The sequence below is a fragment of the Priceomyces carsonii genome (genome assembly GCF_900007245.1).
Source record: "Priceomyces carsonii strain CBS4050 genome assembly, scaffold: Debaryomyces_carsonii_scaffold_3, whole genome shotgun sequence".
Classification (NCBI taxonomy): Eukaryota; Fungi; Ascomycota; class Pichiomycetes; order Serinales; family Debaryomycetaceae; genus Priceomyces; species Priceomyces carsonii.
In genome coordinates this window covers 589,577-612,991 of record NW_026946676.1, presented here as the reverse complement: position 1 = coordinate 612,991, position 23,415 = coordinate 589,577, and the positions used below count along the sequence as shown (strand labels likewise).

Below are 23,415 nucleotides of genomic sequence, written 5' to 3'. Positions count from 1 at the left end.
TAATGGAGCGATGCTCCCCGATCCTTTGGAACAGCTCGCGGTTTCCCATTACCTAAAACATACAAAGGGTCGCAGCCACATGCATACACATAACACCGAGAAGCCTTTTGACATAAAGTATATAAGCCAGATAGTTATACTGCTTTAAAGCATTAAGAACCCAGAGAATATTGTGGCTCCTATACGATCTTTGAAAATTCGAAGAATTAGAGATTTGAAGCAACAAGACGTAATTTTCCTTATAAACGAGACATATTTAAACAAGTTCAATCGTAGATCAGTATAACTTCAGAAAATTCATCGTACCTGTTAATGATATAATGGATTCCATTAATTATCACGAATCTGACCTTTGGGAAGTGCTCTGAGTTCGGGATTAACTGGGAAACAGCTCGTTTAAAGAGATCTGCCGCTCTTGAAACTTTGTTCGGCAACTGATAGCAAACTTGATGCAGGTCTAGCTTGAAGTAACGCTTTCCTCTACCTTTCGCCAATCTAATAATCTCGCTTCTGACATCATCTTTATTAGGAGATATATTAGTTGCGCCAGTGACCATGTTAATCTGTCTCATACAATCATAAGTTCCGTAAGGATCCAGCAAAGATCCAATCCAAACAATCGTTTGAAGAGAGTATTGAAGATGTCTGAGACCATCTTCAAATAATGAGAGATCTTTGTCTATCTCCGAAGTAATGTAGATGTCAGTTATACTCTGTGATGCTAAAGAAGATAGAAACCAATTTACCAGCGCGAACGCAAAAAAGCATTTCCCTGTCGATGATCTTATCCAAAGTGAAAGTTTCTTGAGATTTATCAACAGTGAAGATATCAAGAAAGGGCTCCTATCGAAATAGTTCATACTAAAACTTGTAGATTCTGAAAAAAATGATAGTTCCAATTTTTTGATGCAATCTAGCTTGATCAAGGCTTCAATTGGCACATCTTGCAATGTAGTCCTTGAACTAAATTCTAGGGTAAGGTTTTCGATGTTTAAACCAGAAATCCCTACTTCAAGTATTGATTGCAAAATTCCGGCTACATCTCCTGAAATTTCAAGTGCTGATATATTTGGATAGCAGAGTTTTAAATTTTGCAACCATTCTTTGGCGATTGCATTAACATGAGCAATTTTAAAAGATAGCCTTGTTACAGATTTAGGTACTTCCGGAAAGTCCATTTCAAGATCCTCTTTTATTGTAACCAACGAGTCACAAATCCCAAACTCCGTCAAGTAGTTCAGGTATTTGTTATGAAAATGAATGTTCCAAAACTGTCTAGGAGTCATTTGGATAGCTCCATTAAAGTTTGTTCCTAATGTCAGTTGCTTAGGGAAAGACTCAGAATATATAACTTTATTAGAAAAGCGATGATGCAACTTCTCCTTGAAGGTCTCCGAATATTTAGAGTTTCGAAGGATGATTTTTTGAACCAATTTTGAATCTAAAGCGTTCTCGTTAATTAGCTTGGCAAAATTTAGAGGTGAAATAATAGTATAGTTTTGATGAAGCTTGAATATATCACCATAAGAAGATATGTCACCATATCTATGTTCATTGACCATAAATGGTGGCTCAAAAGGATCTCGCACATAGATATTCCTTAACAACTTCTGCCTACCGATAACATAAAATCGCTTATCGATTTCCATAATTTTCAGCACCTCATATTGATTAAAATTATCAATAATCTTCAAAAGAAGCTCATCTGGAAGGATTAGGAGATTGGCATGAGGTTCTATATTTTGATCCTTGTCAACAAAATTTTTTTGTACCGAAAGATCGTATTCAATAGTCTCTGATTTGCTAAATATTGTAAAATCTCTCCGCATTAACAAGGAAAACATAATTCTGGTAAATTTTAAATCAATTTTGTTAAATAACCTTTCAAGTCGATGGAATGAAATATATATAAAGCACAAGGTTCCAATAAGAAGAACATATCGATACATTATTTTTTTGATAGCTTGAAGCTAAAAATATGAAAGTTTTATTCAAAAGGCGGAGATGGATGATATGATTTGTCTCGAGACAATCTGTAAAGCAATCAATTTTCATATAACTAAAAGAGCTCAATTTTCTACCTCATAGAGGGCCCAAAGCTCCCAGAGCTAAATAAAACATGTAGAGATGCACTTAGTGCTACGGTTAATTAATATTACATACTTTTCTTCTATACTGAAAAATTAGTCATCTGCTGCCCATGGTCTACGATTCAACCTTTGGCTTCTTCCTTTGCGAAGGATGCTGAATGCTACTGGTAGCATCTTCCTTTTGCCTTCTCTTTAATGGCTTTTGAAGTTGAGGAACAAAGCAGCTTGTCCTACCTCCGATAGTCTCATGATCAACAGTATACCCTTCGATGGTTCTAGCTTTCGGAGCCTTCCTACCCTTTCCCCAGCGATAAAGCATTAACCAATTATCAGGAAAGTTTTTGGAAATACCCTCAAGTCTTACGCTTTCTTCACAAACATATATGAGAGAGTCATAAAGTTGTTTAATAACGGGATCTATCTCATCTGAGTCTTTATCTAGTTTATTGGAAATGACTTCATTAGGATTGATCCTAGCATGGTAGCAAATCTCATCACCAACCCAATTTCCGACACCAGCAAAGAAGGCTTGATCAAGTAATAGACTTTTAATAGGTTTTTTCTTCGACAAGATTAGTTTATTGAAATCTTTCAAATTCAACCGGGGTCTTCCATGGTTATTCGGGTCAGGATCGCCAGATTTAAATTCATCCAAGGATACTACTGTAGCAGGTTTTGAATAGTCTGGCCCTAGCTCAGAAAGTGGTTTTGTATTTAGAAGCTTCTGGTCAGTTTGCACCTCCGGCCCTGTTAAGAATCTAACGCGACCCAACCTCCTAGGATCTACAAATGCCAAATCGTATTCTTGAGAATCCTTTTTTAATTTCATTTCAAATTTAGCGAATCGTGGTGGCCATAAGGAATCGTTGTCATTCTTATCAGAAGAATCATTTGGATTATCCTCTTTCCCTGCCTCAACCTCGTCCTTAATCTCCAGCTTTATAGCAGCCTTTTCTTTCTCAATCTCATTTCGAACTTTCTTATCTCCTCCGTTTTCCATTATTACCAAGTTTGAATGAATATTCTTAATTTTTATCATACCAGTCATTCCAAAATGCATTAACAAAACACCTGTTTCTTTCGAATCAGCTAAATTTAATCTTAACCAAAAATATTTTCCATGACGCCCAATTGAATTAATAGTGGATCCCGTTAGTGAGTTCTCGAGCAGCTTTAATTCTTCCCCTGCATTCGGATTATTTTTCAAAGCAGGAAACAATAAGGGGTCGTTTTTCAAAGTCACAGAAGAAATCATGAATCCTAGAACATTTCTTCTAAGTAAGGCGCAAACATGTGCAACCTATGGCCAGTCAGTAACTCATAGCTTTTATCGAATGTTAAAAAATACTTACTTCGGCTACTTCAGGCATATGATGATCAGTTTGTATCAATTGTTGCAGATGGTGGGTTTAGCTAAAGAGATTAAAAGATCAATTGGGTGGGTCAATTCAACTCTAATGTTGCGATATGGGAAAAGGTCTGAAAGATCAAAAAAAAAAAAATTGCTCCACGGCAGGTTCGAACTGTCGACCTTCAGATAACACAGCGCAAACTATGAGACTGACGCTCTGCCTACTGAGCTAGTGGAGCCAATTTCATGCATCGATTTAAAATACAATTAACAATTACCATGTTTGCAGCCGACGGGTACCATGTTCCCACCACTAATAATTAGTGGAAAATCAACTCCGTAGATTGACTTAATGATATAATAGCAATCTTTAAAATGTCTGTGGTAGATGGTGGGCGAACTACAAATTAAACAGTTTACATTCCAGTAAGACTATCTCCTCTATCGCAGGAGATACTTTCAAAGAACAGATAAAACTTTTATAAAAAGAAAACTAAAAGCCTCCAGTATTTCCAACTTCTTCATATATTCTTGGCTAGTCTCTTTCTTTATAGTGTGTCTTAAAGTAGGGCAACAGAGTACTTCTTTAAAAACATCACATGATCACATGATCAAAGGAGCTATTATCTATTAGACAGCGATAAAACTGAGTCGTAGCGAATACATCTTGTAAAAGTAGTTGACTATGAACAGGCTCTTTGGAACTAAGAGTTCCGTTCCAAAGCCTTCTTTAAATGATGCAGTGAAGAATATTGACGAAAGAATAGGAACGTTCGATGTCAAATTATCTAAGATTAATGCTGAGCTATCAACGTATCAACAAAAGATAAGCAGGATGAGGGACGGTCCTGGTAAATCTGCTCTTAAACAGAAAGCTTTGAAACTTTTACGTCAGAGAAAGCAGATTGAAGCACAAAAGGACCAGTTAGAGAACCAGTCTTGGAATATGACTCAAGCATCGATGACCACTGACAACTTAAAGAACACAATGATAACTGTTGATGCCATGAAAACCACGAATAAAGAACTCAAGAAGACTTATGGAAAAATTGATATTAATAAAATAGAAGATCTACAAGATGAGATGTTAGATCTTATTGATAAATCTAATGAACTCCAGGAATCTCTCCTGACTACGTACGACGTTCCAGACGATATTAGTGAGTCTGAATTAGATGCTGAATTAGATGCTTTGGGTGAAGAAATGGATTTTGAAAATGAAATAGGTGAAGGAGATCTCGGGGCACCAAGTTATTTGAATGAAAATCAACCTGTAGGAAACGATAAGTTACCCACTTTTATTGATGAGCCAGAAGAAAATGCAAAAGAAATCGCCAGTTGAACTGTATATCAGATAAGTACGTAAAATTTCGAGCTATCAATACTATTTACAATTAATTTATCTTTCTAATTGCCATGAAGTAGTTTCCTGTTTTTGCATTACAAGTAAATGTCCAACCGTAAGCAGGGACGTAAATGCACCCTCTTGAATCCAAGACTTCGTATTTAGACAGCATAGCAGAGTCTTCTTCTATCCATTGTTTGATTTCATCGTGATCAATGTATTTTTCTAAGGTATGAGTTCCAACAGGAACAATTCTTAAAACGTGTTCGCCCATGAAAATTGTAGTGAACCAGCTAATTGGATCTCTGTTGATCGTGGAAAGGAAGAGCCAACCTCCTTCATTTAGCCTCTCGAGGCCCTCTGTCAAAACCTTGGACGGGTACTCTACATGCTCCAACAATTCGAACATCGTTATCACGTCAAACTTATCTTCTAAGGGCAAATCCTCTATTGCAGTAATTTCATAAGACAATTTTCCATTGTCTTTGTTAAGAAGAGGATCTTTTTGCTGATGAACTTTTGCTGCTTCAATCACATCCGTAGACAAGTCTATTCCCTTGACAGTGTCTACAAAGCTCAACCTAGCCATGCATTCCGATAATATACCGCCTCCACAGCCAACATCTAATACCTTTAGTTTGTTTTCTTCGAGATATTCCTCTCTCCTGATTTCTTGATCTTCCAATATGCGATTCTTAATAGTGCTCGGTAGCAAGTCTAAATTATATGGTGGAACATAGACTTGTTCCTCAGGAGGGACAGAAGGATCATTTAATGGAATGTAATTCTTTATATTATCATGAATGAAGTCCATTCGTAACAAATTCATCTTATGTAAAATCCTTTGGGGACCATTTACGTCCCACCAACTTGAAGCCAATGCATTGAAATGAGACATCTCGTCAGCAGATGCCGAAGTGGCCCCTTTCAGATAATACATTCGGGAATATGACAATAGGTTCCTCTCTGAAACATAATTCAAATATGACTTTGAAGTCAATCGCTTAGTAATAAGCTTCATGAGTAATATTACTTGATCCTTATTATGTGGACAATTTGTGACTTTTCAGTTGAAAATTAATATTTGAGACATTTGAAGTGCAATGTTTCTTATTTTTAATTACTTTTAAGTATTTCTCTAAAGATGTCTCACGAAGAAAGCCTTAATGGTGGCAGAACTAAGCGTGCTAATGCGGGCTCTCGTTTGAGACATTTGATTGAGCTTGAGGAGCAGGCGGCACAAGAACTGAGACAGCTTTCTCAGTTCATCTCTGAAGAGGATGAGAACGTGAATTTGATATTTCAAGAAGACGAGAACGATGAAGAATTTCAAGAGTCCGAAGAATATTCAGACGAAGTAGAGGAAGTAGAAGATGGAAATGGGGAAAATGAAGAAGCGCCTTCAGGTGAGAACGAAGGCGTCGAGGAAGAGGATGGCGAAGATACTGAAATGGCAGAAGTAGACTCAGATGATGTTCTTTCGCAAACGGATCTGTCGTCATCTGAAACAGATGAAAGCGAAGGAGAGAAAGAACTTCAAAAACAAGAAAAGATGGTAAAACGCCGAAGGACGAAAATGCAAACTATGGTTCCAGCGATCAGAAAACAAGTTGATACGACTACCTCGAAATCCAAAAGGGTCAAAAAGACTCCTTCCACTTCTTCATCCTTGCTCTTTTCAGAAAGAAGGTCGTCTTCGAGGGCGGCTGTGGTAGAAAGTAAAGAAGCTCTTGTGAAGAGACTTAAGGAGAATGAAAAAAGGAAGGCTAATTCCACGCCCGTAGTTCGCATTAAACAAAGGGAATTGACGCAAGAAGAGAAACTAGCAGAAGCAATTGCTACTGAAAAAGCGAATGTGTTATCTCTAAATAAGTTCCAGGAGCAGGAGGTCGAGAAGAAAGAGAAACAAAGACAGTTGATGTTGCTGAAAAGAAAAAAATTGAAGAATGTGATTAGATTACTCAGTGAGGAGACATATATTTCACCATTAGATGAAGTTCTAGATGCAAGAAGGGCTCAAGAAATTTTACGAAAAGCTAAAAGAAAACCTGGCCGTAAGCGTAAAGTCCCTTTGGAGCCAGTGTTTCAACGATTGCCTGGTGAAGTAGACACGGAACTTCCACTGGTAAAAGAGGAACTTGACCGAAAGCGAAGGGAGGACGAAGAGCTTCAAAAAAATGCTCAAAATGAGGAAAATCAAAGCGAAATAATAGATGGAAATGGCCAGGGAAATTCGAAAGAACAAATAGATGGAGATATTCAACACAACAACCTTGAAAACGGTGTTAGCCTAAACGAAGAAACGAATGGGAAACTTCAACAGAAAAATGTTGCATTTATTGCTAGCGAAGTAAATTTGAATCCAAACGGGAATGATGAAAACAATGAAAACGATGAGAAAATCTCGATCCACCACAAAGAATCGAGGGCACCAACAGATGATGCCATATCCCGAAATGATTCTGCTGTTGATCTGAATCTTGACGAAGAATCGTCCCAATGTAATAAATATAATGACAATAATGAGCAACAGCATGCAAAACATGGCGATAAAATTTTAAGTCCTAACAATGAAGGGACAATTGACGATAATCTCAATGTAGCTATGAATGAGACAATTAAAAGCGATGAAAATAATGAAAATTCCCTGAATGGGGGAACTACAAATTATGATGAAATTGTTATAAATACGGCTGAAACAAACCAAACCGAATCCATCAAATCTGAACTACCGAAAGAAAAGAAGGTCACCTTCGCTGATGAGCTTGAAAACGCTTCTCCTAAGATTGAATCGGATGATGAAATGACTCCTGATCCCTCAATCGCTTTGAAGGAGAAAAATGAAGTTTTCGAAGGGCCATCCCAGCGGGTTGGTAAGAACAGTATATTTTTGATTGATTTTGAAGAAGAGGAAAAGACGCTTAAGCTAACAGAATCTAATATTAAATCTATACTACTTGGTCCCCAGTCATTATTGCCGGCCTCGAGAAGATTCAAAGATTTAGAGTCTATTCTAAGAATTGGTAAAGTAGATAATCCTTACGTAGCAGTAAGAGAAGAAAGAGACGAGATTTTGGAGCCAGCTTCAAGCTTGACAGAGAATGACCCTATTTTTGATGAGCTTAATAAATTGCCAAGACTAGGTGTTGCCCAAGCGATCGTTGAAGAAGTTGAGGAGGATGATAAAGAAGAAGACTTTTCAATCAATTTGAAAACTGAAGCGCCAACGGGATTATATCTACCAAATGGCAACAAAAAAAATTGCCTTATATCAGGCACAGAGGTCAAATATTTCGATCCTTCTAATGGTATTCCCTACAACAGTGTCGAAACATACCGATTTTTGAAAACAATTGAGCAAGGCGCTGTTCCATGGTATAGTCTAGGAAATGAACTCAATGATAACGGACCCGTGGATATTTACTTAGGCTCGAGGGTTGGGGCTTATAAGCATGCCAAAGATGTTCCGGAGGGCTTTGATGGTAATTGATAAATAATTGCATTTATAGACACTTTTTTAATTCTAGGAATATCTCTAAATTATCCAATAGCATCTTATACAAGTTTAAAGTATATATTAGAGACTACTATATGACCAAATCTCGATTGTTGTATATCAGTTCGTGTTGTGTTGTACTTCTTTTTCATGGGCAGCTATCAAATCTGCTTGAAAATTCTTTAACTTGTTCTTCAACACCGGAACGAAGTATTTTCTGATTTCAGTGACATGACCTTCGGAGTCTATAGAGAACACATAATCATCATCTTCTTGGTCATGAACAAACTCAGGAATCGTTATTGTGGCATTGAACCCTTCTTTTCCACTAGGTTCGATAAACACTGAAAACTGAAGCAGCATGTCGTAAATGCATATTACTTTCCCTTTTCTTTGGCTCACATCACAGTCACCCAGAATAGATTTAATCAGATCAACAATAAAACTTACATTTTCGTTTTTGAGCTCAGTATTAAGCACATTTTCTTCAAAATATGTCTTAGACCATGGAAGACAGTTTCTATCGACCCAGTGCCTAATTCGAGATGTCAGTATTGCGTCCTTTTTGCTTCTACTTTCAAAACTTTACTTACCAGTTATTGGGATTATGTACAACCATTTGAACCGTTCCACTAAGCAAATATAGTTTTGTAGTTGTAGTACTTTCTAAGTATATAGTTCAAAGAAAGATTAAAAAATCTCGTGGAGTCGCTCAGTTCCATAAAATTCTAGAATATCTAGATCGCACTCTCATTATGGCACCAAATTTAGTAATGTTCAAAAATGAAGATCTCTTTGAAAATCAAAGGGCCACAATTTGTTTAAGAGAAGAGAATAAGTGAGTCCTAGAACAAGACATTCACTGCATTTGCCTACAAAAAGTAGCCCAGAATAGTTGTTTTAAAAGAACTGGGTTTTTTTGTGTTTTAACAGATTTAAAACTTATGTAACATCATTGAAGTACGGAATCCAAAAACCTAATTTAAAGCGTGTTAAGCGACATTAAAGTCTTCGTTTATGCATTAAAAAAAGAAAACGGAAGGTTGAATAGCTGCGTGATATATGAAGTTCTTCAGATTCAAAGTTCAATCTTACGTCTAAGTATTTCCGTTTTCAGCAAGCTTTCAAGGATTCTTTGGAATCTTCTTTGTAGCCAACATCTAAAAGAACGGAAAATAGCTCTAATTGAAAACAGAAAAGAAGCCTCAACACTCCTAATTATAAAAAACATGTCTGAGATTACAAAGCGTCCTCCCCCAGGTAAGAATTTTAAATAAGCTACAATAAATTTGTCGTTCAGGGATCAGCTGATTAGTAGACTGACGAGGAGCCTAAAGTACACTTAATGAACATAGTATTGGTGAAACGTTAGGAGCTATATTTAGTATATTTCCATGGATTGAGCTCGTGTCGGCTGTGAATAGCTGCAAAAAGACAATACATTAGATCGGGAGACACGTGAGGTAATTCAAATTAGAGAAATCGACGTTGCTTTGCACTAGCATAACAACACATTTGGTACATGGTAACAAATCCAGCCTGTGAACGAGAATGGAAGATAGCAATCTCAATGAATTGCATAAGTATAAGGGGTCTGGGGATTTAGAAAAATCGTCACAACCTGAGTTTGAGGAGTTGCGCTTAAAGCCAGTTTCTAGTATAGTCAAACGCAAGTTAATTTTGAATGTTGTAATAGAGACTACCCTTTCAATTGTATTCTATCACTACTATGAGAAAATAGAGGAGGTGAATTTGTTATTGGCTCCAGCACTTTTAGGTGCTTCTACCGCGGCGTTAGCACAGTCTTTCAATCAAGCCCAAAAACTAAAATACAGTATAAATCGAGTTTTAAAGTTTACAGTATGGGGAATAATAAACGGAACCCTTACGGCTCTATGGATTAACTTACTAATGCAGCGTATAAAAAATCTTTCGTATAGAATTTTAGTTGACCAATTGCTTGGTGTGCCAATTTTTCAATTAATCTTTAATGTGCTAAATAGCTTGTGGGATCAAGGAGAACTTGGAAGTAACACGAGAATTAATTATCTTAAGGCACTTCGGTATAGTTACTTTTTTTGGCCATTCTTTTCGATTTGTCTGTTCCTTTTCTTTCCTCAACGAGTCATGTTTCCTGCAAATTGTTTGGCTAATTTGATATGGAATCTTATATTAAGTATGATAGCATAGACTCATATCATTTCCCAAAAATCAGATTGAGGTGCAAGTTACATCCAATCAGACATTGAATGAATGCCATCTATTAAGTTTAAGTTTTCAATGCATTTATAGATCTATATATCATAGCTAATAAGATGGACAGTTTATTTCGACTTAAAAGACTTTAACGGGTCTGACTTCCTCCCTGAAGGCTTTTTTTTCCTATTTTTATGTATTCGATTCTTATGAAAAGGCACATATCCGATTTTTTTCATGTTTGACCTTGCACTCTCAGGTAAAAGATAATCAGGCACTCTTTTCAAATGAGATTGAACACGAGCAGAATGCAATTCTTTATCATGACGCAAAGTCGCTAAGTCATTTGGATTTTCTTCGAAAAATCTTTTTAGTTTATCTGAATTAACAAGCTCTTGCTTCAACTCCCTTACACGAGCCTCTCTTATAGCAGTCAGAGTCACAGCTCTAAAAGCATCTTCAGCTCTGTACCTGAAGCCTTCCACCTGGTCCATATCGAATTGATAAGGGAGAAGTTCGAAATTGTTACGTGCTTGTTGCTTTATTATGCGCTGTAATATTTTTTCATCTCTCTTGGCTGTGTTCAAAGAAGCCACCTTATGTTTACCAAACAGCTTCGATGGGATTATGAAAGATAAAGCAGTTCCCGATTTTCCTGCTCTTGCGGTTCTACCAATTCTATGAATATATGCCTTAGAAGTCACTGGTAAATCAAAATTCAAAACACACGCAACATTGTGAAAATCGACTCCCCTGATGACACCATACTCTTTATCTTTAACACTTTTTTTAGCCTTTTCTCCACCATCGGAATTTGTAGTTGAATTTTTCTCTTCTTCATCATCATCTTTTTCCACAGTAAAAGTATTAGTTTCGTCCGTGGCAATCAATAAATGGTACACATTCTTATTGAATTCTTCTACAACATGTAACCTTGAATTGACTGGCAATTCACTATTCAAAATACAACTCCTTATACCGAATTGTTCTAAGAACAATTTCAAACGATAACCACGATCAATGTTATTCACAAAAACTAATGTTTTTCCTTTTATCAAATTCAATTTGAATATCACATAAGCTAATAAAAACTTATCGAACTCAGTTGTAATAGCGTAATATTGAACTAGGTTTGATTTCGTGCTAGCATCATCGTTCAACTTAAGGATTGCAGGTTTCGAACAAAATTTTTGCTTCAACAGATCAAGATCGTCATTGATTGTTGCTGACATTAAGAAGGACTGTAAGTTTCGTTTATTGGGCAAATATTTTTCCAATTTGCTCAAGTCATCATCATAACCAAACGAGAGAACCAAATCAACTTCATCAATTACAATACTGGAAACTTTCGACAAATCTAAAAGATTAGTTTTAACATTCTTTTCTAAAGACTGAATGAGCTTTGATGGAGTTGACACTATTATTTGTGGGGCGTTGACCAAAAGCGAGCTCAAGACTTGTTCACTCAAGTTCGTAGATAGATCTAAACACTTGATTTGGCTATTACAAAACATAACCAACTTGTCAATGAACTGAGTTACTTGATGCGATAATTCCTTAGTAGGCACCATAATTATGCTCTTCACTTCATTTTGAGTTAAGTCTGTGTTCAATAAATTTTGTACTATTGGTATGCAGTAGGCTGCCGTTTTACCTGAGCCTGTTGATGCCTTAGCTATAATATCTCTCTTTTCGCCAAGGGCTAAAGGAAGAGCACTAGATTGAATCAAGGTAGGACTTGAGAATCCTAAATGATCAATGGCTTGAAGCAATCTAGAATCTAGATTGAATGATTCCCAAGTTGTTGATTCATCAAGGTAAGCATCAGAGGCTGCAGCTTGGTTCTTTGCTTTTCCCATACTTCAAGTGTTTTGTTGAAGAAGAGTCGTAGCACTGATTCTACAATCTTTATACAATTTTTTTTTTTTTTTTCTTTCTCGTCTTAATTTATCGAGTGCAGTCGTGATGCCCATCGCAATTTTTCAAAAACGGGATCGATTACAGAAGTAATCAAGCTACAAAGGCCACTTTTCGCAATACAACAAGATGAATCTTAGTAAGTGAATACATAAACTAAAAGATAAAAACTATTCCAAACTCCATTTATTTTATCCAGACTTAAAATGAACTCTGGATAAATTTAATTTCAATAACGGGCGTGTGGCGTAGTTGGTAGCGCGTCTGCCTTGCAAGCAGAAGGTCACTGGTTCGATTCCTGTCTCGTCCAATTTTTTTTTTTTCGGTCCTTGTCACATTTACTTCAACTTTTAAACCAACTTTGTATTATTTGCGAAATTCGTTCTATAATTTAGCTTGTGCTTATTTCTACTTCTTACTGTACAAAAATCTATAAATTTTCTATAAATGATTATTATTTTGAATTTTTTTGAATTTTTTACCTGATATGTGAAGAAAAATATGGCTAAGGTTCTTCTTCAGCCTCAGAGGAGCTCTTTCTAGCACTGGAACTACGTCTAGTCACAATTCGTTTCAACTGAGAACCAATGAAATCAGCCTTCCTTGGCTCAGAATAATCGGTAGCGGATGTACGAACCGACGTTGCATCGTTATCTTCTAGTCTTTCATCAATATCATTCGTCCCAGAAGCAATACTTTTTTCTCTTTCTAAAGGTTCACCCATTCCATAGACTGGGAACACGTTCTTGGGAGATCTGCCAAAAGATCTGTTAGTGGCTGCAGTACTAAATCTCGTCAAAGTGCTTCTTCTGGAAGCCGTGGGACGTAGACTTGTTCTAGATTGATCTTCATTAGGATATAACGTCTGAGGAACGTAGTCCTCTGCTGAAGTATCAGTACTGGTGCCGTCTGGCGCGACATAAGCTTTTTCATCTTCCTCCGGGATTGACTTCTGTCTTACAACTCTTGAATCCATATTTAATTCTGGCTGCTCATCTCTTGCCTCATATTCAGGTAAATTCAACTTTCTCATATCTTGCTCCACGACGTATAAGTGCAAATACCATACAATAACAATTCCAAAGAATGAGCCTCCAATAATATTACCTAGTGCGCCTGGTAAGAAAACTTTCCATGCCACCGTGGCAACTGATACGGGAGCATGATTAATCAATCCAGAAATGAGAATGAACATATCTGCAACCGAATGCGTAAATCCCATTGAAACGAATGTAAAAACGGGAAGAGCCAATAAAATAAACTTGACGTGCAAAGGTTTAGCCATTAACTGCAAGTAGATTGCGAGTGCAACATAGAAATTTCCTGCTATACCCTTCAACAAATTTTGCACAAATGAAAAATCCGCTTTCTCTATAACAAGTTCAATGGATCCCTGTACGAAGCTCGGATCCTGACTGACTTTTGAATAATGACATATGACATAGCACACAAATATATTTCCAACTAAATTGAGCCACCAGCTCACCATTAAGCTTATTAAAAGATCCACGATCGATACTGCTCCTCTCACAAGACCAGTGCTGAAAAATAATATATTTGAGTTAAAGAGATCTACTCCCATAATCACAACATAAAATAATCCTATGGGATACATAAGACCCTGTAGAATCCTTACAATCGAAGGATTGTTTTCGACCAACAGATAAGAGTATCCGTAGATCATAGAATTAAGCATACCCCCCGATGAGAAGAATATACCCCCCATTAAGGAGTTAATACATAGCGTGAGGAACAGTTGACGGGACTTCTTCATTGCGGTGGCAACCACAGCAAGGGCACCTTCTCTAGTGGACAAATATAATGAATCATCTCCCATTGCTGCTCAATAGCAACACTATCTGTAGATTATTCCCAAAGGAAGTTCTTTGCAAATTCCTTTAACCAATATACCGAGGACTGGGAAAGGACGTTATGTCCTATGAAGTGTTTCTCGTTTAGCTGGCTCCGAGGTGCTCCAACTCTTCTCTGTGATGGCTTAATCAAAAGTATGGTACGATAGCCTTCGGTTTTTCTCAAGTTCTAATATCGCGCGGACCTTAATCCTACAGAAAAGGTAAAAATTTCCTGCTTTCATATAGTTATACAGTTATATATACATGTATTATTAATGCTACTTATTTATGTCTTGATCCTCCACAAATAATGAGCTATTTGATATGGCACTTCTGAAATCGAAGGTCAGGATAGAATCAGGTCCTTGCAAACTCTCTTCTGTTCTGCTTGAGTGGACTGCAGAATTTACAGAATCGTCAGATATTTCAGTATTTTTGGAAAGCTCTGATGAAAGCAGGGGTATGTCTTGCAGCACGTCAGCCTTAATCTTCTTCTTTTCAGTGGCCCTCTTCCCCCTTGATAGCTTTGCAGCTTCAGTCAACTCACGGAACTCACTTTTGTAAGCATGCATCCACTCCTTAGGCAGAAAATCCTTATCAGTAATACATTTTTGGCTCAAGTTCTTACCTCTACCAAAAAAAGTAGAAGTACTTTGGTTATTGAAGCCTGAGTTAGATAATTCCCATTGGTTGAGTTTTTGTCTCAAAGTTTTCTCAGGTACTGGACGATTACTATCTGAATTAGAATTGAACAAGACATAATAGTAATTATATCTCTGCTCCAATTGTGATCTCGTACCTTGGGTTGAAAGCTTCAAGCTTAACAACTTATCCTTAAGCTTAGATGTAGCCAACGATGCATAATCCAATTTCGGTAACTTCTTAATATTGCTATTGTGTTTACTTGTTTCCTCAAAATAAAACTTTGTATGATCAGTGTCATCCTGATTTATTACCAGATCCAGCGACAGAATTATTGGCCTATCTCTTGGCTGGAAAAAAGATGTTATTCCACTTCTGTTCTTGTACCTCATAGAATGACTCTTGTTCTGCTGCGGCGTTGTGTTGGAGTGTGCTGTCTTCGGACGCAAACCCTTCAAACAATAATCAATGTGAGTCGCCTGGAGATCCCTTGCCAGCATATACTCAGAGCAAATTGGACATTGGACCTTTTCATCTTTCGTTGGTGTTGCGATTTCGCTTTTTATTAGTATACTAGGTTTGGACTTCTTGGAAACGTTATTGGAGTTCATATTGGAATCGTCATCTGATAGTATTTCGATCACCTCGTTTGCATCCAAAGGTCTTTTTTTACTTTTTGGTTCAGCCCCTGATGTGCTTGAGCCTATCAGATTTCTTCCCAACAAGTGTAATAAAGCTGGTCTGATGTTAGCGTAGGATGCAACAATTTCCTCGAGTAAGATATCTCTTTTCAAATTGCTCTCAAACTGTTCAGTTTTACATAAGGGGCAATGGTTCATCGTAACAAGATATTGACGGATACAATGAGAACAGAATGTATGATTGCAGCTTGTGATGACAGGTGCCTTCAAAAACTCCTTACAAATATAGCATCTTTGCAACGAGTCAAGATCGGCTAGTTTTGGAAGACTTGTTGAAAACCAATCCGATGGGTCAGATATATCATTTGTATGCTTATTAATAAAATCAGGGGACATAAATATTTGAAGGTTTTTCCTTCAACCCTAGTTCAATATTAGAAAACCTTTGATAAGATGACTTCACCTTATTACGAGTATTTTTTGATTACGCGCTATGACAAACATTTACTGAACATGGCTCTGTTTCTTAAAATATTATATTCTATACACACTAGAAGTCAGCTCTATAAAACCTTCATAGGGACTGCCAAGAAGGTTTATTCTACTAGCTTCAAGTTAGTTATAATCCGCAACACCTACGTGGTACCCCTAACTTTGCAATTCAGGTGCCAAAAAAAACTTAGAGTTCGTCATGTACCATGCTTGAAGAAGAAATTTCCGGACTAGACGAGGTCGATACAATCTCACTTGAGGTCTGAGCGTTTGCAACAGAGTTTTTATCTTCAGCATCTGACTCGACTGAATGCGATACTTTCGCTGCAGAGTCGCTAGACGTAATGGAGTCGAAAAAATCATCTGCTTCTTCAGATTTATCTATTGTTAATGTGCCAGTTGATGCTCCACCCTCTATATTTAAGTCTTCAGAAGCTGGGAGGGGGGTTGTTACCTGATTCACTGAAAAGTTCGTAGTAGAAGAGTCCAAAGACGATTCCAAAACAGAATTTTTTGATTCGATCATTGATGTGTCAGTGGCTGACATAGTAATATCCGACAGTTCTGTTTCTGCATTTTCATCGCTTTTGATATCATCGGCACTAGCTTCCGAAATACTTTGATCTTTAGCAGTGGATTCGACAATAGGAGATGCAGAAGAATTAACAAGTGATTTAGAAGTCGTTTTGTCGTCAGTAGGATCCACAACTGAAGTGTCAGCTTCTAACGATATATCCGTGGACAAGTTCTCAATATTAATAGCGACGGGCTCTTGTACAACTGGGTTGGGCTCACTAAGCTCAACATCATCGACTGATTCATTTACAATATCAGGCACGGTTGAGTCAATAGATGATGTCGCGGTCACAGAACCGTCTTTTTTTGAAATGTCAGAACCACTGAAGGTCTCAGAGTCTGATTTTTCTAATTGCCCATTGCCTGAAGAGACCGAAGCTGAAGGACTTGCGGTGCTTGCTATTGATGTAGCCGTGTCGGTGATCGTGCCTAAAGACAACGACACTGCTTCTGCAATAGCATCAGTGTAATTCAGCGCATACGCGACGTCATCTAAGACACCATCATTCTTCAGTTCTTCTAAAGATGCGTCATTTGAAACACTTGTGGTATTCAAGATATGGCTCTCAGAGTCCGATGATCCCAAAGTCGAATGATCTAAATCTTTACTACTTGGTGATGTATCCAACAGACTGAGAGTTTGGGAAGGCTCAGAACTCGTTGAATGTTCAAAATCATGTTCAAGCTCATAATCTCCCACTGAGATAGGTTCATTCTCACTCAAAGATGAATCCACACTTTTTGTAGAGATAGAGGTAGGCACACTTGTGAGGGAAATCTCCGAGGAGCGCTCCAGTCCCTTATCATCTGCTCTCTGAGATTTATCAGAGCCAGAGTCTTTAAAGTTTGAAATTTGAATGTCCAGAGGAACGGGGTCATCACTAGAAGTAGGGTCATCCCATTCATCAACCTTGAAATATTCCTTAGTTTTATCATCCCCATCTATATTTTCTTTGGACAACTTTTCTCTAATAACTCCATAGTATTGCTTTCCATACCTCTTTGAAAGAACGTATCCCTCTTGACCATATATTTTAGCATACTTCATTGCAATTGCGCCGTACTCTTTGCCATAGAAAAGTCCTGAGTCTGCATATTTCTTTGATATTTCAAGGTACTGTTCTAATTGTCCATTCTCGTGACTAGTTTGTAAGAATATCGCTATAGCCGCTACCAATATAATCATGAATAAGTATTGGAATAAGGTTCCAATAATAGACTTCCCAGCTCCAAAATTATGAGGAAGTTTAATTACATGAAGAAGATTAGCCGCACTTCCAGATGCCAATTTAGAGCCATTGGGTGAAAAGGCTACCGTAGTTATTGCGAACGGGTGCAATTTTTTATAAACTTTAATGACTTTAAAGCTGGAGATATTAAGAATAGTCACAGATAAATCATTACCAGCGACAGCAATCAAATCTTTGCTTGTAGATATATCCATGGCTACTATGGCGCTGAATTTCTTTGAAACTATTTTCTGGCTTAAGATCTTTTTCTCAGTGATCGAGTACTTTATTAAAACCACAGATTTAGTTTTTGGTTTGCTTGCAGCAATAACAACAGTAGAGTTATCGAGAAATGCAACTTTCAGTAGATTATAATCTTGTAATTCCTTTGTTAGGGATTTGCTCTGTAATGAGGAAGATATCACATTGCTTGTAACCGTAGATATAGTTTCTATTGTCTTAGATGTAACATAACATAAAGTCTTACCATCATCATGTGGACTCAAGTTGAAATCTTTTATTTCAACATCAATAGTCGGTGCATATTTGAAATTCAATTCAAGGGTTTCAGTATTAAATACAAATATAACTGAAGGAAAAGATGATGTCATCAAGCAGCCAATTGTACTGTTAGAAGAAAGTCGAACAATTTTTGGGTAATCATCTACGTCTCCCTTGATCTCTGGCTCCAATTGTGCGGCATCCAAAAATCTCAAGTGCTCCTCGCCATTAAATATATACTTTCTAATGTTATTGTTCATGTTCATAGTTTTAATCAATTGTGATGATTGATTACAGCCAACGAAAACTGAGAATTTATTTTCATTAGTATCTGGTATTCTGGCGATATCCAAACTTTGAGGAGAGTCTTCATTTGAGGGCAAGGTAATTTCACGAAACTTTTGAAGTCTTCTATTCGGTTCCTTAACGTTAAAACTACACTTTATTGCGGTTATTTTATTAGGAATACCATTATTACCTTCTCCACCACCACCGGCCACCAAGATAGTTTTGTTATTAATAAACTTCAGAGCAAGAATAGGATATCCAACATCTATGGTACATGAATCCTTTAGTGACATAATCAGGCTCCCTTAGTAAGCACAAACAAAAAATCAATCTCTCTTAAATGTCACCGAATCTAAAAGATTTCTCTATGTTTGATACTTGTCCAGATACGTGTCGCGTTGTTTAATCTCAGCTTCACATAATGTCGTAACCGTAAAACGACAAATTTATTGAATGTATTTCTATGTGCACGGATCGAGTCAGACGAGAGATTATTCTTACCACCCATGAGTCAAAAAGCCCTTACAATACTGTCACATGTTGTTCATGGGTATGTTGGTAATAGAGCAATGGTATTTCCCTTACAATTCCTAGGATGGAACGTTGATGCAGTAAATACTACGAATTTTTCTAATCATCCTGGATACGGCAAGTTTAAAGGAGCGATTAGCTCTTCTCAATTAATCAAGGATGTCTTGGAAGGATTAAAGGATATAATAGATTTTAACATAGAGTACGATGTCATAGTGACGGGCTATTCCCCGGACGAAAAAGTTCTTGAGGAAATTTTCGATCAGTTGTCTTCGATCTATAAAAAGCTGTATCATAAACATCCTGTGTGGGTCGTTGATCCTGTTTTAGGTGATAACGACAAACTATATGTTCCAGCAGCTATGATACCTATATATCAAAAAATTTTTGCTAGTGGCTTTGTCTCACTCACAACTCCCAATCAATTTGAATTTGAGCTTTTAAGTGGAGTAAAGATAGAAAATTGGGAGACGCTTAAAGAGTCAATTTTGCGTTTCGAATCTCTTTATCATATACCTTACATTGCAATATCGTCTATAGCGATAGAAGGAAATTTATACTCGGTTGGATTCGCAGCCAAAACTAAACAAATATTTTATTTTCCAATAGATGAGATAAAGTGCAGATTCAATGGATGTGGAGACATTTTCACTGCTCTTCTTTCACACAGTTTCTTTGTGAATGGCAGTTGTTTGACAGCGGAAGTCTTGGGTGACGTAACTATCAAGCTTGGGAAAATCTTGAGACAAAGTTATCATTTTGAGCAAGAAAAAACACTATCGAAAGTTATAACATCAGTCAAAGATATCCTGGTTGTTCATCTGAGGGATTGCCTATTGCAAAATAATACAAAAGATATTATTAATAAAGTGTCTTTCATATAATCATTTTATAGTCATTCAGTCATGTTTTTATAAATAGAGAGTTTTGCGCGAAGCAGAAAGTGAGATAATCATAGCAGATAAGGACGTTTTCCTTTCATTAGGGTGAATATAATAATAACTACTTACGAATCATAGGACCTTGTATTCACGTATCGGCAGTAGCGGAGATTAAAGTAGCTTTAGTATCTCAAAAATTTCTTGGGTTAAGAAGGGAAGAAGACATTAAGCGTCGCCACTGTAATAATGAGTTACACATGTGCTTCGAAGTTTCAAAAATCAAATAATGTTAGGCTATTGCGATCAATTATTGGGATAATAATTGGGTTCTTGGTTATCTTAGGTATTAATAGACTGAGTCTTTTTGTCAAGTATTCTAAAACGTTTACAAAGAATCTTGAAATAACTGATAATATTCATGATACTGAACGTAACTACGAGTTTCAATTAAAGCATATCTTCCACCATGGTGCTGGTCCGAATAATTATAGAATTCATAAAAGGCTTGACATTACGGAGGATTTCCTTAAAAAAAGGCATCACGATAAGTTTCATCTAGAGAGAGTGTCGATAAATGGAGAAGACTTGAACGATGTATATAACCAATTAGACTGGCCAGAAGTCCATAAGGGAGCTGATCCCTTTACGATTAAGCTTCCCATTAAAAAGTCTTTAACGAATGGTAAAATCATTCGGCTTAAAGAGCGTCATACCCCCAACTTTCTTGATTCATATTTGGAATATGCAATGAAAGTAAAAGGAAATCCAAACTTATTAAATCAGATCAATTTGGAGTGGGACGATGAGGTAGAAATTCCAATACCGAATGTCGAGGACAAGGATACAATCGTATCGTTAGCTACGATATCATCGAATGCATATGTTAGATTTCCAAAGGATGATGACGAAAAAAAGAAGCTGGATTGGACAGACGTGGGAGATTGGGATCCAGATCGAGATAATGAGGACATCAATTTTGGATGGGAAAGAGATGGAATGAGAGGGCACGTTTTTGTAAGTCAAGACAATAAAACGGTTGTGATTGGCATCAAGGGAACGTCTGGTGCGGGCCTCCCAGGAACGGGAGAAGATGTGACGGCACCGAATGATAAAATAAACGATAATTTACTATTTTCATGCTGCTGTGCCAGAGTCAGCTACTTGTGGACAACCGTTTGTGATTGTTATGAAAATACTTATACATGCAACCAAGATTGCTTGGAAAAGGAGCTTACGAGAAAGGACAGGTATTACCAAGCAGTTCTAGATATATACCGAAATGTAACAAAGATATATCCTCCCGAATCTACTGACATATGGCTTACTGGCCATTCGTTAGGAGGGTCCTTAGCTTCGCTTCTTGGGAGAACGTATGGATTACCGGCTGTCGCATTTGAAGCTCCTGGTGAAATGTTGGCGACCAAGAGATTGCATCTTCCTCAGCCTCCAGGGCTTCCCAGCTATATGGAAAACATCTGGCACTTTGGGAACACTGCAGACCCGATCTTCATGGGAGTGTGCAACGGTGCGTCAAGCTCTTGTAGCGTGAGTGGCTACGCTCTAGAAACAGCATGTCATACGGGAAAGCAATGTGTTTACGATGTAGTCACTGATAAGGGATGGAAGGTGAGTATCTTGAATCATCGTATACATACAGTTATCGACAATATCATATTGGAATACAATACAACTGCACCTTGCATACCCCAGCCTCCTTGCAGAGATTGTTTCAACTGGCGCTATACATCACACGATGACTCTGAAAGCGACGAGCCTACACTTCCTAACCCTTTAAGACCTTTACCTACAAGTGTAAGCTCCTCAAGATCAAATCCAGAGTGTCACATGACATCGTCACCTTGGATTTCTCATAGTACTTCTACCTGCAGTCCAACTCACTCTTCCCCCTCCAGGCCCAAGAAATGTCTTCACAGGACATGGTATGGTTGGTGTACCGAATGGGGCGACGAGGACGGTGACGACTAGAAAGGGTGCACCTTTATGCAGTCATATGTTTCATTACTTCACACTTTTACACGTCCCGGCCTATATCCAGTACTTCCTCAACCTTCCAAGTGTTTGCCGACTGGAACAGCAATCCATGTACAATGCACCTGAAATTAACAGCGTCCAGCAATATTACGTTAGATTAGGAATATTGTAAATATATATCCTGTGTATAAGCTCCTCGTAGCCTGTCAGCCGCTTATTTCTGCTGAGAACTTGGCCTAATTAGGAATACTTGTCATATTAAGTAACTACTGTTTATAATAATAGCTTAGTTGTTTACCAGGCATATACAGGCACACGGGTCAGGTAAAGCATACAGAAGGAGGATGAGCTCTTTTGCTGTTTTTAATGAGCATAATTTCACATAAAGTCATAAAATTTTAAACAGCTTGTTTTCTTTGAAATATCTTAGAATATTGCCGCCTCTGAGGATAGTGCTAGAGGTATAGATACGGGACAATGAGATTTATTCAGACGTTAATAAATGAGATACTTTTGGCGGGTACAGTGTTACTCTTGCTTTTTACAGTTTTGATGGGTTCTACGAACCACTTTCCTTTCAACGATTTTTATTGGCTTAAGGCTGACACATCTTCTATCAGAGGTGCGCCTAATGAATCTGCGTGGACTTTCTGGGGAGTTTGTAATGTAAATGACTATTCCCTGTGTTCATTGGGCCCGGCTTACCCAATATCCCCCGTTGACAACTTTAGTACTACAAGAAATGTTCCCAAAAAATTTGTTACCAACAGAGATACATTCTATTACTTGACAAGGTTTTCTTTTGCATTTTTGATAATTTCATTATGTTTTTCTGCAATTGCGTTAATAATTGATATTTTGGGCTTCTGTTTCCTTATAATTGACTTCGTCGTTATTTTTTTGATCATGGTTGCTCTTTTCTTTTTAGCTGCACTTGCTGCATTTCAGACAGCTGCTGCTGTTTTGGCTAAGAATGCCTTCCAAGATGCTAATCTCAGTGCAAAAGTTGGTCTTAAGTCAATGGCCATTTTGTGGGCAGCTGTTGTCTGCTTGGGCCTTGTTTTCTTGAACACTTTATGGGCTAATATATTGAACTCCTACCAGAAACATATGTCTAGGGTGAGAGCATCTACTACCCAAGAGCCAATTCCTGTCGAACAGTCAGGTCCTGTGGCTGACGATTCTTCCTTTACCAGATCTACGCCTGCAGCCCCTGAGACAAAAGAAGATGGCGGTGGTATTAGATTCTTCAAAATTAAGAGAAACCACAAGACTTCTGATGAAGAGAGTGTTTAATTGAATCTGCTTAAGCTGAATAGCATTAGATACTTGAAAGAGCTACAAAGACAAGAGTGTTGAAGTTACTAAAATGCAATGACAAAGAATATAGAGTA

The 23,415-nt window shown here is 37.5% G+C and overlaps 15 protein-coding genes across 15 annotated transcripts, besides 1 other annotated feature; 7 read left to right on the top strand and 8 right to left on the bottom strand.

Annotated features, from left to right (window-relative positions):
* Positions 1-266: 266 nt before the first annotated feature.
* Positions 267-1,844, bottom strand: PRCAT00002835001 (uncharacterized protein; the record flags this gene model as incomplete). The annotated part of the gene is made up of 1 exon (XM_062952722.1): positions 267-1,844. The coding sequence occupies one exon, from the start codon at positions 1,842-1,844 to the stop codon at positions 267-269; it is 1,578 nt and encodes a 525-aa protein (XP_062809596.1).
* Positions 1,845-2,205: 361 nt separating this feature from the next.
* Positions 2,206-3,345, bottom strand: FPG1 (Fpg1p; the record flags this gene model as incomplete). The annotated part of the gene is made up of 1 exon (XM_062952720.1): positions 2,206-3,345. One exon carries the CDS (start codon positions 3,343-3,345, stop codon positions 2,206-2,208), a length of 1,140 nt encoding a protein of 379 aa, XP_062809595.1.
* Positions 3,346-3,427: 82 nt separating this feature from the next.
* Positions 3,428-3,460: a sequence feature (Short protein (PRCAT00002833001, CUM65204.1) was converted to a misc_feature.).
* A 97-nt stretch (positions 3,461-3,557) lies between these two features.
* PRCAT00002832001 (uncharacterized protein) lies at positions 3,558-3,674 on the top strand (the record flags this gene model as incomplete). The annotated part of the gene is made up of 1 exon (XM_062952719.1): positions 3,558-3,674. The coding sequence occupies one exon, from the start codon at positions 3,558-3,560 to the stop codon at positions 3,672-3,674; it is 117 nt and encodes a 38-aa protein (XP_062809594.1).
* A 452-nt stretch (positions 3,675-4,126) lies between these two features.
* On the top strand, positions 4,127-4,783 carry CTA1 (Cta1p; the record flags this gene model as incomplete). The annotated part of the gene is made up of 1 exon (XM_062952718.1): positions 4,127-4,783. The coding sequence occupies one exon, from the start codon at positions 4,127-4,129 to the stop codon at positions 4,781-4,783; it is 657 nt and encodes a 218-aa protein (XP_062809593.1).
* Positions 4,784-4,835: 52 nt separating this feature from the next.
* On the bottom strand, positions 4,836-5,807 carry COQ3 (hexaprenyldihydroxybenzoate methyltransferase; the record flags this gene model as incomplete). The annotated part of the gene is made up of 1 exon (XM_062952717.1): positions 4,836-5,807. The coding sequence occupies one exon, from the start codon at positions 5,805-5,807 to the stop codon at positions 4,836-4,838; it is 972 nt and encodes a 323-aa protein (XP_062809592.1).
* A 123-nt stretch (positions 5,808-5,930) lies between these two features.
* On the top strand, positions 5,931-8,276 carry PRCAT00002829001 (uncharacterized protein; the record flags this gene model as incomplete). Its single annotated transcript, XM_062952716.1, has 1 exon — positions 5,931-8,276. One exon carries the CDS (start codon positions 5,931-5,933, stop codon positions 8,274-8,276), a length of 2,346 nt encoding a protein of 781 aa, XP_062809591.1.
* Positions 8,277-8,402: 126 nt separating this feature from the next.
* HCH1 (Hch1p) lies at positions 8,403-8,645 on the bottom strand (the record flags this gene model as incomplete). The annotated part of the gene is made up of 1 exon (XM_062952715.1): positions 8,403-8,645. The coding sequence occupies one exon, from the start codon at positions 8,643-8,645 to the stop codon at positions 8,403-8,405; it is 243 nt and encodes an 80-aa protein (XP_062809590.1).
* A 1,188-nt stretch (positions 8,646-9,833) lies between these two features.
* On the top strand, positions 9,834-10,472 carry PRCAT00002826001 (uncharacterized protein; the record flags this gene model as incomplete). Its single annotated transcript, XM_062952714.1, has 1 exon — positions 9,834-10,472. One exon carries the CDS (start codon positions 9,834-9,836, stop codon positions 10,470-10,472), a length of 639 nt encoding a protein of 212 aa, XP_062809589.1.
* Positions 10,473-10,606: 134 nt separating this feature from the next.
* Positions 10,607-12,337, bottom strand: PRCAT00002825001 (ATP-dependent DNA/RNA helicase; the record flags this gene model as incomplete). Its single annotated transcript, XM_062952713.1, has 1 exon — positions 10,607-12,337. One exon carries the CDS (start codon positions 12,335-12,337, stop codon positions 10,607-10,609), a length of 1,731 nt encoding a protein of 576 aa, XP_062809588.1.
* A 563-nt stretch (positions 12,338-12,900) lies between these two features.
* On the bottom strand, positions 12,901-14,232 carry PRCAT00002824001 (uncharacterized protein; the record flags this gene model as incomplete). The annotated part of the gene is made up of 1 exon (XM_062952712.1): positions 12,901-14,232. One exon carries the CDS (start codon positions 14,230-14,232, stop codon positions 12,901-12,903), a length of 1,332 nt encoding a protein of 443 aa, XP_062809587.1.
* Positions 14,233-14,526: 294 nt separating this feature from the next.
* Positions 14,527-15,927, bottom strand: RAD18 (E3 ubiquitin-protein ligase; the record flags this gene model as incomplete). The annotated part of the gene is made up of 1 exon (XM_062952711.1): positions 14,527-15,927. One exon carries the CDS (start codon positions 15,925-15,927, stop codon positions 14,527-14,529), a length of 1,401 nt encoding a protein of 466 aa, XP_062809586.1.
* Positions 15,928-16,210: 283 nt separating this feature from the next.
* SEC12 (Sec12p) lies at positions 16,211-18,910 on the bottom strand (the record flags this gene model as incomplete). Its single annotated transcript, XM_062952709.1, has 1 exon — positions 16,211-18,910. The coding sequence occupies one exon, from the start codon at positions 18,908-18,910 to the stop codon at positions 16,211-16,213; it is 2,700 nt and encodes an 899-aa protein (XP_062809585.1).
* Positions 18,911-19,123: 213 nt separating this feature from the next.
* Positions 19,124-20,032, top strand: PRCAT00002821001 (putative pyridoxal kinase; the record flags this gene model as incomplete). The annotated part of the gene is made up of 1 exon (XM_062952708.1): positions 19,124-20,032. The coding sequence occupies one exon, from the start codon at positions 19,124-19,126 to the stop codon at positions 20,030-20,032; it is 909 nt and encodes a 302-aa protein (XP_062809584.1).
* Positions 20,033-20,275: 243 nt separating this feature from the next.
* Positions 20,276-22,015, top strand: ATG15 (triglyceride lipase; the record flags this gene model as incomplete). Its single annotated transcript, XM_062952707.1, has 1 exon — positions 20,276-22,015. One exon carries the CDS (start codon positions 20,276-20,278, stop codon positions 22,013-22,015), a length of 1,740 nt encoding a protein of 579 aa, XP_062809583.1.
* A 483-nt stretch (positions 22,016-22,498) lies between these two features.
* SUR7 (Sur7p) lies at positions 22,499-23,317 on the top strand (the record flags this gene model as incomplete). Its single annotated transcript, XM_062952706.1, has 1 exon — positions 22,499-23,317. One exon carries the CDS (start codon positions 22,499-22,501, stop codon positions 23,315-23,317), a length of 819 nt encoding a protein of 272 aa, XP_062809582.1.
* Between the last annotated feature and the right edge of the window lie 98 nt (positions 23,318-23,415).